Source organism: Alligator mississippiensis, chromosome 1 (genome assembly GCF_030867095.1).
Source record: "Alligator mississippiensis isolate rAllMis1 chromosome 1, rAllMis1, whole genome shotgun sequence".
Taxonomy (NCBI): Eukaryota; Metazoa; Chordata; order Crocodylia; family Alligatoridae; genus Alligator; species Alligator mississippiensis.
In genome coordinates this window covers 63,959,297-63,973,274 of record NC_081824.1, presented here as the reverse complement: position 1 = coordinate 63,973,274, position 13,978 = coordinate 63,959,297, and the positions used below count along the sequence as shown (strand labels likewise).

At 46.9% G+C, this 13,978-nt stretch overlaps 1 protein-coding gene across 6 annotated transcripts in view; it reads left to right on the top strand.

Moving 5' to 3' along the window:
- The window catches only part of SLC17A5 (solute carrier family 17 member 5), a 38,125-nt gene extending 24,627 nt beyond the window's left edge, over nt 1-13,498 (top strand). For all 6 annotated transcript variants that reach the window (XM_059731210.1, XM_059731201.1, XM_006269751.4 and 3 more), the window contains 3 exons: nt 2,402-2,549; nt 11,382-11,472; nt 13,302-13,498. In XM_059731210.1, the coding sequence (XP_059587193.1) occupies nt 2,402-2,549; nt 11,382-11,472; nt 13,302-13,439 (377 nt within the window). In that variant the 3' untranslated portion in view covers nt 13,440-13,498. The remainder of the gene's footprint in view (nt 1-2,401; nt 2,550-11,381; nt 11,473-13,301) is intronic.
- The last annotated feature ends 480 nt before the right edge of the window (nt 13,499-13,978 follow it).

Here is a 13,978-nt window from a genome sequence, read left to right as displayed (position 1 = left end):
AAAAGCCATTGTGAATTTGACAAAAATAAAGTCAAACAAATTGGATTTGCTTTGTCAGGATAACTGGCCTAGTGGTAAAAGGGAAGTGCTAACCCTTCCTTTTTTGTTTTTTTAATACAGCTTTTGACACTGCCTCGTATTAGCATTTTTATAAGCAAACTGAAAATACATTTGAGATTGTATTAATATGAACTGTATCACAGCTTGCTGAGGCTGAACAGGTTCAGGTCCCTCAGCCTTTCCTCATAGGGCCTGCCCTGTTGCCCTCCAGCTAAGCGGGTGGCCCTTCTCTGAACCCTCTCAAGGCAGGCCACATCCTTCTTAAAGTGCGGTGCCCAGAAGTGGACACAGTACTCCAATTGAGGCGGGACCAATGTCGCATAGAGGGCTTGAGATGCATCTTTGGATGCACGACAAGGTGCAGTTGGCTTTGGTGGCTGCGATCTGGCATTGGCAGCTCGTGTTCATCTTGGAGTCAGTAATGGCTCCAAGATCCCTTTCTGCCTCTGTGCTCTCAAGGGGGGAGCTCCCCAGCTTGTATGTGTGCTGTGGATTCCTTCTCCCCAGGTGCAGCACCCTGCACTTATCCACATTGAAACCCATCCTATTACCATCTGCCCACTTCTGTAGTCTGTCTAAATCTAATTGCAGCCTCTCTTCCTTCGAACGTGCCTACCACTCCCCACATCTTGGCGTTATCGGCAAACTTGGACATCGTGTTTTCCACCTCCTCGTCCCAAGTCGCTGATAAAGATGTAGAACAGTGTAGGCCCCAGGACCGAGCCCTGGGGGACCCCACTATTCACATCCCGCCAGGTCGAGTACGACCCATCCACCACCATTCTCTGAGTGCGCCCCATCAGCCATTTTTTTTTTTTTTTTTTTTTTTTTTTTTTTTTTTTTACCCATCCAACTGTGTAGGCATCAATGCCACAGTCACTCAATTTATTAATGAGAATGGGGTGAGAGACAGTGTCAAAGGCCTTCTTAAATTTCAGAAAGACTATGTCCACAGGAGCACCGTCATCCAGGGATTTAGTTACCTGGTCATAAAAGGCCATCAGGTTGGTCTGGCAGGACCTGCGTTTGATGAACCCATGTTGATTTCCCCTGGGCATGATCTCCCCTGCTGGCCCCTCACAGATGTGATCCTTGATAATTTTTTCAAGGATTTTCCCCAAGACCGATGTGAGGCTTATGGGCCTATAGTTTCCTGGGTCCTCCTTTCTCCCTTTCTTATAAATGGGGACCACATTAACTAGTTTCCAATCTCCAGGTATCTGGCCTGTGGACCACGATTGCTCATACAGCCGGGCCAAGGGCACAGCAATGACCCCCACAAGCTCTCTCAACACCCATGGGTGGAGGGCATGAGGGCCCGCAGATTTAAAAACATCCAGCCCTTCCAGAAGATCCCTAACCACTTCTACGCAGACCTGAGGCCTGGCAGTGCTATCCCCAAGATTGCCCCTACCTGTGGTGGGAGAGCTGTCCTGGTCCCTGTCCAAGAAAATGGAGGCAAAGAACTTGTTAAAGATTTCAGCTTTCTTGTCTGGTGTAGCCACAAGATTACCATTTGAGTCTAACAGGGGCCCTACATTATCCGTTGCCCTCGTCTTACTCCCAAAGTATTTGAAGAAGGACTTTTTGTTGTCCTTAATCCTGGTCGCTATCCTGAGCTCCACCCCCGCCTTGGCCTTCCTAATAGCCCTCCTACGCTCACAGGCCAAGGAGGAGTATTCCTCCTTGGTGATGGCCCCTTTCTTCCACCAGGTGTATGCCTCCCTTTTGGCCCTCAGGCATTCTCAAATGCCTTTGCTGAGCCATGGGGGTTTCAGAGCACTCTTACCCCCCTTCTTTCTTTTGATCCACCCTCAGTTCAGGGAAGCTAAACTAGCTAATCTCTTGAAGTTGCTGCCAGCCCCAGATACATAACTTTCAGAAGTTATCACCATTTTGTGTAAAAGCTACATTTTGGATTATTTGTTCATAACACACATCTCAAAGAACTCTAGTCTTGCTTTATTTTAAAGGTAACAGGACAGCCTCCATTAATTTATGAGGCCGCTTTTTGCTATAAGAGTTTACCAAAACTGATTCATGTTGAAATCTTTTATCCAGTTAAAGCTTGCCCTTCCATCTCTGACCACCATCGACTTCAGGAGGCTTATGCAGTGATAGACACCCTAGGGTTCTCTCTGATCACGATCATAAAATTGTAAAATCCCCTTGTAATTTTAGTACTATACTATTTTCTACGCTAGGTGGCAGTAGAAGTGCCATAAATGGTACCTGTAAAAAAATAAATAAGTAACTTGCCGTAGAGAGGACGCACGCTAACATTTAATCGTCATTTAAGTGGTGATACGCTAAAGTTTTATAATAATTTTTTGTTTTTAAGGAATGATTGGACCTGCTGTATTTCTAGTAGCTGCTGGATTCATAGGCTGTGACTATACATTGGCTGTTGCATTCCTAACCATATCAACAACACTAGGAGGCTTTTGTACATCTGGCTATAGCATCAACCACCTTGATATAGCACCATCGTAAGTATTGTTCAACCCATTTGTAATGCACACAATCTTGTGCTGACTTTTATTTGTACTCATTGTGTGGCTTCTAGTAGCCTTAGTAACGGACCAATGCAACATTGGGCTATACTGATACGTATAATGGCACACAAAGCTCCACAGAAAAACATTAAGGCTGCAAAATCAAGTGCTCAAAAATTAGGAAATGCCAGAATTAAGGTTACGTGTACAACCTTAACTTGTCTTCCTTATCTGTATGTGTTGTGATACAGTCTTTAAATATGAGAGAAACTTCTTTTTTTTTCCCATGGGGTCCTGCCTCATTCAGTGAATAGGATGGACCTTTTCTGGGAATTAATCTGGTATATGTAACTGAAGGAAGTTACCTGCAGTAAATGAGGCAGGTGACTGCAGGAACAGAAAGGATAGTCTCATAGTTAAAGTAGTTGAATGGCATCCTGGAGAACTGAATTCTGTCTGTTCCTCTGCAATTCTAGGCAAGGCACTTGGAACCAGTTTTTTTCATAGTTGGTTTAGTTGTTTAGTCTTTGTTTTTTAGTGTCCAGGTTGGGAACCTGGAGTCCCATTTGAACTGGGAACCCACAGCTATAACTGAAGTTGATGGCAGTTGCACCTTGAATATGTAATATTCTATGTAGTGCTAAGAACTCTTTAAAAAAAACCCAAAAAAACAAAAAAAACCCCAACCCCAAAAACCAAGCCCCGTGCCTCAAATTGGGCACTGAGAATTAAGGGATATTTTGGACTGACATTTCTGTCTCAGCTCTCCAACTGTAAAGGGAGAAGTGGATAATGCCACTTCTTCATCCCACCGGATGTCATGAAAAAAAACTAATAGTTGCGAAACATTTATGCTGCAGTGATTGGCACCATAGAATAGCCCAGAGTTGTCTTAAGAGGTTGGGGGTAGTACATAAGGCATGGGTGCACGCATTGAAGAACAAGGATAAAATAAAATATTGAATAGCTGTTCAATAGCTTCAGAAAGAAATATGAAATCACATAAAGACTGTGTCCTGAGGCATACGTGTAAGGGGATAAATCTGAAGCTGCATAAGGCAATGTTAATTCCGTTCATTTCTGTTTGCATGCTTAATTTTGCAAGTGTAATGTTTGCATATTGTGTGTGGGTGGTTTTTTTTTACCAAGTCTTAAAAAAATTCCATTGTGGCAGTGTTGATTCCTTTCAGACTTTTCAAGCTTTGGATTAGATCATCTTGAGCTAACAGGGAATTGACAGCACTTGTAGGTTGTCATCCTCTATGTGGATCATCAGTAAAGCAGGATAAGACATTTTGCCAGAGGGTTTTACAGATATTTACTGGCAGCAGAATAGTGTCAAGATGAAAGAATCTTGAAATAAAAAATTGCATTTCATAGAATCATTGAACCATAGAAAATTAGGGTTGGGAGGGACCTCAGGAGGTCATCTAATCCAACCCCCTGCTCAAAACAGGACCCGCCCCAACTCGATCATCCCAGCCAAAGCTTTGTCTAGCTGGGTCTTGAAAACCTCCACGGATGGAGCTTCCACCACCTCTCTGGGTAACCTGTTCCAGTGCTTTACTACCCTCCTAGTGAGATAAATTTTTCCGAATATCTAACCTAAATTTTCTTTGCTGCAACTTGAGACCATTGCTCCTTGTTCTGTCAGCTGTCACCACGGAGAGTCTAGCTCCATCCTCTTTTGATGCCCCCTTCAGGTAGTTGAAGGCTGCTATTCAGTCCCCTTCTCTAAATAAGCCCAGTACCCTCAGCCTCTCCTTATAAGCAGGGATCCTGGTTTTCTCTAATTAAAAATTGCAAATTCTCTGATTTAAAAACCCAAAATCTGTGATAAAAATTAAAGGCTTCCCCCAGCCCCCCCAGCACTACTGGTGCCCTGCACTCCCCCTGCCACCTCCTCATCCCTCCTGATGCCCCTCACTCCCCCACAACAGCCCCCCAGACCCACACACACAGACACGCAGGCACAGACCCAGACACCCACCCCAACAGGTAAGTGCGTGTGGGAGGAAGGGGTGGGGTAGGAAGGGGGAAAGGGAAGGTGTTGGGGGTGCAAATCAAAAAGTGGGGGAGCATGCCCTTGTGCCCACTCCCAGGAGCAGGGCCAGGGGGTGAGGGCAGGGCTGCCACTCTGCAGGCTGCACGTGCGCTGGCCGGCCTGACAAGGGGTTCGCGCACAGAGGCTGCCACTGCAACTCTGCCACTGCACCCCGTGCTACTATCCCATGGCCACCCTTATGGCTTTGTGGGCAAGCATGGCACGGGGCACGGGAGCAGCGTTACAGTGGCGGCTGCTGTGTGCTGGCCACTTATGTGCCACCTGGCCATGGGGGGGAAAGGGGAGCTCATATGCAGCGACTGCCACTACACAGTCGCTTATGCCCCGCGACTGGCTGCACGGCTCCGTAGTGGTGCGGGATGGTGGTGGCAGCTGTGTGCCAGCTGGTGGGGGGCTTTGTGGGCAAGCGACGCAGGGCGCAGTGTGGTGGTATCTGCCATGTGCAGGCCACACACATGCTGCCCAGCCATCTGGCCAGGGGAGGGGGAAGTGGGGCTCACATGCAGCCAGCTGCATGACTCCGTGGCTATGGCTTGGCAGCAGCAGTGAGGAGTGGTTGCTGTGGGGGCTCACGCAGCAGCCACAAGTGCTGCTGCTTGCCTGTGGAGCCGTGCTGCACGTGAGCCCCCCATCAGTGGGTCTGACTCTGCACACAAGCAGCAGCAGTGGTGTGAGGTGGTGGCGGCCACCATGTGCGAAACACCCCCGCTAGCTGGCCGGGCAGCATGCAGCCGCCACCACCACCATCCCGTGCTGCCACCGCTGCTTGTTTAAGGAGCTGTGCCCGCAGACGGGGGCTCGCATGCGGCAGCCACGGCTACCACCACACTGCCGCCGCCGCCCTGCAACCAGCCTCACAGCTGTGCAGGCATTTCTCCGCAGTGGCAGCGGCAGTGCGGAGGTTTTGCACGCAGCAGCTGGCACGGCTCCACAGGGAAGCAGCAGCGGTCACTGTGTGTGAGCCCCCCACAGCCACCATCCCACGCTGCTGCTGCAGAGCCATGGCCATAGAGCCGTGCAGCCGGCCGCATGCGAGCCCCCCACCACCCGCCCCTTCACCAGCTGACCAGGCCCGCACATGGTGGGCACCACCACACCGCGTCCCACATCACTTGTCCACAAACCCATGCGGCCGGCTGTGGGAAGGCAGTGCAGAGGATGGTGGTGGTGGCCTCCATTTGCAAACCTCCCCCACCCCCCCACCCCCATCAGGCCAGCCAGCACATATGTGGCCCACAGAGGGGCACCCCTGCCCTCACCCCCCGGCTCTGGTCCTGGCTGCAGTGTGACATCTGGGGCTAGTGGCACCCCCTGCTTCCTCAGCCCCCTTCCCCAGCCCTGCCCTACAACCCCCAAGCCCCACTTATCTCCAGGCTCTAGGGGTAAAGGGTGAGTCTGAGACCAGCCTTGGCTAACCCAGGGTCTCAGGCCCTGCCCTTCCCCCTCTCCCTTCCCCTCCAGGCAGGGCTGGGGGTTTCCCACCCTTTCTGTAATCGGCTCGTGCAGGCTAGAGCTGTGCCAGCCTGCAAGAACTCTTTGCGAAGGCGGAGAATCTGCAGATTTCTCTGCTAAAAGGAGAAATCCACGTTTTTCTCTGATAAAAACAGGGAATCCATGCCTTTTTTTTTTCTGTTTTTCCATGGGAAACAGAAAACCCGGATCCCTGCTCATAAGTCATGTGTCCCAGCCCCTGAACCATTTTTGTTACCTTCCACTGGACTCTCCAATTTGTCCACATCCTTTCTGTAGTGCAGGGCCCAAAACTGGACACAGTATTCCAGAAGTGGCCTCACCAGTGCTGAATAGAGGGGAAGAATCACTTCCCTTGATCTGCTGGCAATCCTTCTGCTAATGCAGCCCAATATGTTGTTAGCTTTCTTCGTAACAAGGGCACACTGTTAGCTAATATTCAGCCTATGGTCCACTGTAACTCCCAGGTCTTTTTCTGCAGAGCCACTGCTTAGCCAGTCTGTCCACAGCCTGTACCAGTGCATGGGGTTGTTCTGTCCTAAGTGCAGGACTTTGCACTTGTCCTTACTGAACCTCATGAGATTTCTTTTGGTCCAACCTTCCAATTTGTCAAGGTCTCTCTGAATCATAGCCTTACACTCCAGTGTATCCAGTATTCCCTCCATCTTGCTGTCGTCTATGAACTTGCTGAGGGTGCACTCCACCCCATCCTCCAGGTCATTGATGAAGATATTGAACAAAATCAGCCCCAGAACCTACCCAAGGAGCACTCTACTTTACCCCAGCTGCTAATTAGACATTGAGCCATTGATTATTACCCTCTGAGCTCAGTGCTCCAGCCAGTTTTCTATCCACCTTACAGTCCATTCATCTAGCGCTTACTTCCTTAGCTTGCCTGCGAGGATGTTGTGGGAGACCATATCAAAAGCCTTGCTAAAATCAGGGTATATCACATCCACTGATCTCTCCACATCCACAGAGCCAGTTATCTAATCACAGACAGGAATCAGGTTGGTCAGGCATGACTTGCCCTTGGTGAATCCATGCTGGCAGTTCCTAATCACCTTCTTTTCCTCCAAGTGCTTTGAGATGGATTCTTTGAGGATCTGCTCCATAATTTTTCCAGGGACTAAGGTGAGGCTGACTGGTCTGTAGTTTCCTGGATTTCCTTTTTCCCTTTCTTAAATATGAGCACTATGTTTGCCTTTTTCCAATCATCTAGGACCTCTCCTGATTGCCATGGGTTTTCAAAGATGATGGCCAGCAGTTCTGCAATCACATCAGCCAACTCCCTTGTCGCCCTCAGGTGCATCCCGTCCTGCCCCATGGACATGTATACGTCCAGCTTTTCTAAATAGTCCCTAACCTGTTCTTTTGCTGCTGTTGCTCTCCTCCCCAGACTATGCTGCCTGGTGCAGTAGTCTGGGAGCTGACCTTACCTGTGAAGACTGAGGTGAAGAAGGCATGGAGTACATCAGCCTTTTCTTCATCCTCTGTCAAAAGCTTGCCTGCCTCCCCCATTCAGTAAGGGACCCACACTTTCCCTGATCTTCCTCTTGCTACCAAAACACTTGTAGAAACCCTTCTTGTTACCCTTCACATCCCTTGCTAGCTGCAACTCCAACTGCTCTTCGGCCTTCCTGACTTCATCCCTGCATGCCCAAGCAATGCTGTTATATTCTTCCCTAGTTATTTGTCCAAGTTTCCACTTCTTATAAGCTTCCTTTTTGTGATTTAGTTTACTGAAGAGTTTGTTCCCTACTAAGCCAAGCTGGTCTTCTGCCATACTTGCTGGTCTTCTTGCACATTGGGATGGTTTGTCCCTGCAGTCTCACCAACACTTCTTTTGAGTACAGCCATCTCTCCTGGACTCCTTTCCCCTTCAAACTGGCTTCCCAGGGGAGCCTGAGAGAGCCAGAGCGTCTCTCAGCTGAGAGCCTTTTGTCCCGGGATCCTGCAAAAACCTACTGTCCCACTCTCAATACTTGTGAAGTATGCAAGATAAAATGTATTGACTACTTTTTTCAGGAACAATTAAGGCTTATTCCAATGAATTGTCATCCAAGCTGCTTGTGTAAAGGGTTGTGCTCCTCTTATTTTGGCTCTTATTGGCTCCAGGTTCTGACTAGGATCAACTGGAACCACCTCAAATGCAAGTCTTTTTTTAGACTCAGGTTCTACCAGCCTCTTCTCCCTTCTATTCAGCATGACCTCATTCCCTCCAATCTTCTCCATGTAGCTTTTTGTCAAGGCACATTTTTTCTCACTTTTTTCCAGTCACCCCCTCTAACTTTTCTCAGTTCAAGTAGTCTCCCTGGCAAGCACATCTCACTTCTCTGGACTTTCTAGCCTCAATGTCCCTGCCCAAGCAACTCCAGTGGTTCCCTTTCTCAGGTCCTCATCATATTTGTCTTTCTTGGCCCCACCTCAGTCTCCAGCCAGCCCCCATTTTTAATCTCTACTGGCTCCCAGTCTTAATCTCCTTTTGCTCTCCTTATGCAGGTTCCTTGCCTTCCCCAATCAGATCATTTTCCCAGTCCTCACCCCCCTCACACCATACACATACACATTGGATCTTCAAGATTTCTCCCCTTCTCTCTCGGCTCCTTTATTCTGCCCGACTGATTTTTAGTCCCAGTCTGCCTTCGCCCCTGCTCTTAACCCGTGCTACTTGTCCCAATTTATGCTTCCCTGTGCTTCCTGCAGATGCCAATCTTGTCCCTTCTACATTCAGCACTGGCTGGGCCCAGCAGACAGACAGGTGCCATGCTTTCAGTTCAGGGACCTAGAGCTAGAAAGACAGTTGTAGGGGAAATCTTTGTCGTAAAATGGAGTATGCTGAATGTGACTTCAATGTAGGGGATTAGGGAATTTTCCTGCTGAAATTTAAGTCTCTGTAGACCAGAGGTGGACAAATAAGCTGGATCCAGCCCATCAAGGTATTTTATCCGCCCTGCAACAGGTCCCTCAGCCCTACGTCCAGGCACAGGGGGCAGCTCAAGTCATGACACATGCATCTGGTCTCACTGTCCCCAGGTGCACAGTGGGGCTGGGGTTGCACAGCAGCAGCTCCTTCCAGTTGCCACCACTAGTGCCATGGTTGCTGCCAGCCCTAGCCCTGCTGCCCAGGCACTCTGGCCTGTCTGTTCTGTATCCGCTGCTGGCTAGCCAGATGGAGCAGGCAGGTGGGGTCTCCATGGAGACCAGCCAAGGACCCATACAAGCAGGGTGCACTTGGCTGGGTGGGTGGGATGGGTCTGTGAGTGGGCAGGGAGTGGTGTCCGGGAGCAGGATGGCCAGGGCCGGGATTTTGAGGCAGTGACAGCACCGGGCTGGGGCCCAGGACAGAGCCACAATCCACTGCCCACATGTCCCTGTGACGAACACCAGTTTCATGGGCAGGGTGTGCTGGGAGTGGATCACAGCTCTGGCCCTGTGGTGTCACCCCAAGATTATGGTCCTGGCTCTGTCCTTCCAGCTCCTGGGTCCTGCTTCCTGCCCACCTGTGGCTCCAACCCATCCACCTAGCTGAGCACACCCTCCCCACACAGGTCCTGGGCCAGTCTCTACAGAGACCCTAAGGCCAGGATCTTGAGGTGGTGACAGTGAAGAACTGGGCCCCAGAACAGAGCCACTCTAGGAAGTTTTGAAGAGCTGTTGCTGGCCCTTCATCCCAAATAATTGCCCACCCCTGCTGTAGACCATGACACAGGCAACTATGGAACCATGGCAATTTTCAGGATAAACCGTGGCAAAGTTGTAAGTAACTGGTATCAGTCTAGTAATTGTTCACTTGTATTCATTAAATCTTTGTTCACTATTGAACTCATTGGATATGTCTACACCAGTGATGCTCAACCTTTTGTTTGCACAGGCCAGATTGGACCCCCTACCACCTCCGTTGGCTCTGAGCTGCAGGATTGGGGCCCACAACACCTCCAGTCAGCCCGCGTCCCCCAGATAGGGCCCTGGGCCACCTCTGTATCCAGGGCTCCCCATGAGTCTGGAAATTTGGCATCAGGGGTGTGGCAATTGCTGCTATCACTCTCTCACTGCCAAATTTTTGGACCCCTGAGGACTTCTGCAAGCCAGATGACATGTCTCTGGCTGGGGGTTGAGCACTCCTGGTCTTTACTACTTTATCACCAGATAGGTCTGTGGTGTAATATACTGGACTGTTCCATGTGTGCTGCATCCTAACCCAGAAGTAACATAGCCATGCTTGCATGTGCTGCTCTTGGGCTAACCCATTTTGCTTCCCAACAGGGATAATTAGCCCTCCTACAGCACAGCACCTGAGTTCTGATTCAGGAGGCTATGCATGTGGGACAGAGTGGCATGTTTTGGCAAAGTGGTGCAGTAAGAAGTTCTCCTTTCCCCTTTGTGGCTGCCCTCTAATTCAGTAGGGTTCTGTAACCAGCAAATGCCATGTGAGCTGTTGCCTGCAGGGAACCCTAATTTCATGGTTTGAACAGGGAGTCTAACATTTCCATTTCTAGTTGCACTTCTGCCACTAGTCTGCAGCAGCAATGTACTTTGAAACATGATTATAATTATGCCTTGCTGTCCACAAAGATACATGAACTGATTTATAGGTATGGGAAGAAGCTGAGACTCAAAAAAGGTTAAGCGAATTTCCCAGGGTTACACAGGAAGTCATTACCTAAGTAAGGCTGCTGGCTTGTATGGAAAGAGCAGCACAGTGGATCCAGGATCCAGATCCAAATGGATTCACACCAGGATCCAGATCCAAATGCTACAAAATGGAACTGCAAAAGTGGGTCTGGTAACTAGGAAAATGGTTCACCCCAGTCAAATCCACCCACCATTGTTCCCTTCTGATTTACATGGGTATAAACAGAGCATGTATTGTGAAAGGCAGAGTTGGTGGAACTTTATTCTGCAATAAAAAGTCCCACCCTCCTTAATGCCACTACTTTATTAGCAGTGGAACCTCTGTCCTCTGATATCAGCTCATACCCTTCTACATGTGCTGACCCACCAGCACCTTTCTTCCCTGAACCTCTCCAGTGGCTCGATCCCAGACAAACTGGTAGTCACTTAGTGAAGAAGTCTTTGGTATGAATGGCCAGGTGAAGTTGTAGAAAATTTATTTTGGTTGAACTGTAAGTTAACGAGTATATAAATCAGTCACATGTATCACAGTGTCACAAAGTGCATCTGAAAATACATGGGGATTATTCCATTCCAAGAAATAATTTAGTTTGTGCGATATGAAGAACCATGACCCCAGTTGGAATGGCTCATGCAGTGAGCAATTTCTTATACAGGTATGCTGGGATCCTCCTTGGAATCACAAACTCATTTGCCACTATCCCAGGAATGGTGGGGCCAGTGATTGCCAAACTCCTGACTCATCATGTAAGTTTACTTGCTGGTTGTTTTACCAGTGAAATTTTGAATACTCTCATACGGAGACTCTCCCGCCTTGGATCATGTTTTCTTTAAGGATTAAGACTTAATGTGTAGATGCCAGTCTTCCTCTTTGGTTATTAAAGTGACTATCACATTGATAGTAAAATCTGAAGTTGCATTGTGAACAGTTGCAAAGGTTCTAACAGTGCCTTGGGCTTTGTCTTTCCCATGAAAAGAATTTTTTTATTTTTTTTTAAATGAAAAGTTAGCTAACATCTGTGTGTTATCTAACTTTAACATTTGTGTTAAAATCCTAGTACAGACAAAGCTGTTCTAGTATTAATGTGTGTTAGCAAGTGGAGATAAGTATTGCTTTGGTTAGTTATGGAAGAACCATGGATTTCTAAATGAGATATTGACTCCTGAATTCAAAATTTGCCAATTTAACCAATAAGAAACAGCTTTCAATTGCATGTATTTACAATGTGCAAGTCTTTTTGTATATATTTAGGGATTAGTATGCTAAAACACTTGTCTTAGATGGCCATGTAATCCTTCTAGATCCTACAACTATTTGGTCAGTGAAAAAATTACCTGATGATATAATTTTAGAATTATATGCAGAATTATTTAAACCAGTGGTACCTAATCTTCTGGCCCCACAGGCCAAATGAGCGGTATGGGGTCAGTCCAGGGGTGCGCTGACTGGCCTGACGCAATCCCACACGTCCAGTGTGGCCCGTGGAGCCCTTCACAGATCTGGAAATTTGGCAGCAGGGGAGCTATGAAACTGCTCTTCTTAACACTGGCACTGCTCCCCCACCACCACATTTCCAGACCTGGTAAGACTCCATGAGCCAGATGACATGGCTTCATGGGCCAGAGGTTAAGCACTCCTGATTTTAAACTAGTGTTTTAGGAAGGCGAGGTAGGCAATGAGTGTACTGGTACAATAGGTGAGGTGTCTGCCTTAGTAATCAATCACACCAGTTGTTGCCTTGAAATAATACTGCAGTATTTAATGCTGTGAGGTCACACAGACCAGTTTTGGGACAGCTTCACAAAAATTTCTTATATACTTACTCTGTTGTTTACATTATTCTGTTATCCTTCCCCTCTTTTTACCAGTAAGATTGCAAAATTACCACTATTTTTAAATTATTTTTAACCTTGAAACCTCTACAGTTATACACAATTTAACCACTTTTGTTTTTGTTAGTGGTTTTCAGCCTCAGCTGGCTTCGTGAGGGTTGTCAATATAAGAAACTTTGTCCTTGGTTTTACCGACATACCTTCATGGACATTTTGTTATATTTTGATGATTTTTGGAGGTTGGAAGGACTTGGGGCCAAAGTCAGCATGTGACTGAAAAACTGACTTAAAATTTACATCTGGAATAAATACATTGTAACCAATAGTAAAACTAATTGGCAAAATGCATAGGAGAGATTTCTGCTCTTGGTCTGAAAGCTAAGTAATTCCTTTCCCTTAAGATGACATTCTCTAAGTATTTGGTTTGCCCCTATTTAGTTTTGAAATAATACATGAGGAGGATGTTTCTACTTGTTAAATGACAAGTTGGCTCAGCCAGCCATTATCACACCACTGTTGGAATGTCATTGCAAATCACATGCATTTAAAACACAGTAGACGTTTAATTGGACCTGTTATGTTTTTGTAATGCTTTTGATGTCAATATAAAACTGCACTTGTATAAATGCAATTAATTTTTAAAAGGAAGAATATGTCTGCCTGTCACTTTAATTAGTTTATTCTAAAATATAGACCTGCAAACTGATTACTTTTCTTCTGGTTTTTTTTCCTTCTCTTGGCAGAATACTATGGGAGAATGGCAGACTGTCTTCTATATTGCTGCTTCTATTAACTTATTTGGAGCAATTTTCTTTGCATTATTTGGCAGTGGAGAAGTGCAGGACTGGGCAGTCAGTGGATACCACATGCATAGGAACTGAAGGAGTCATTGAAATACCCAGGCTGAATTGCTTTGTATTAAAATCATGTGATCTGAAAAGTGCCTTTCACATTGATGCCTAAAAATCTACAGAAGTTCTTCAGTTTAATCATTTTATCTTTGTCCTTTTTGTACTGGAAGTCATTTGATAGCATTATGTATGCTGTTTCTGTAACAAGAAACTACTTGGATCTGGTACTAGCCTCATGCTAGGAATTTACGTCAGATTTATATGTTTCTAAAATTTTAAATCAATGTGTTAGGCAACATTTCCATCCAGTCTTTTTAGCTAATACTTTCTGAAGTAAAGTGCGTAGGGTGATATATTTTATCATTGAAGGGGAGGTGGGGGGGAGAGAGAAGTAATTGTGTATGATGCTGCGTGGAGGACTGGAATGCAAAGAATGGAATGCAATAAGCAATGGTCTGGATTGTCATGATGGAGTTGACATGTTTCTACAATTTTAGCCTCCAGGAACTTCCTGTTTTTCTGTAGCCTTTTACCTCATTTTAATTTTATTTTTTATATTTTAATTACTA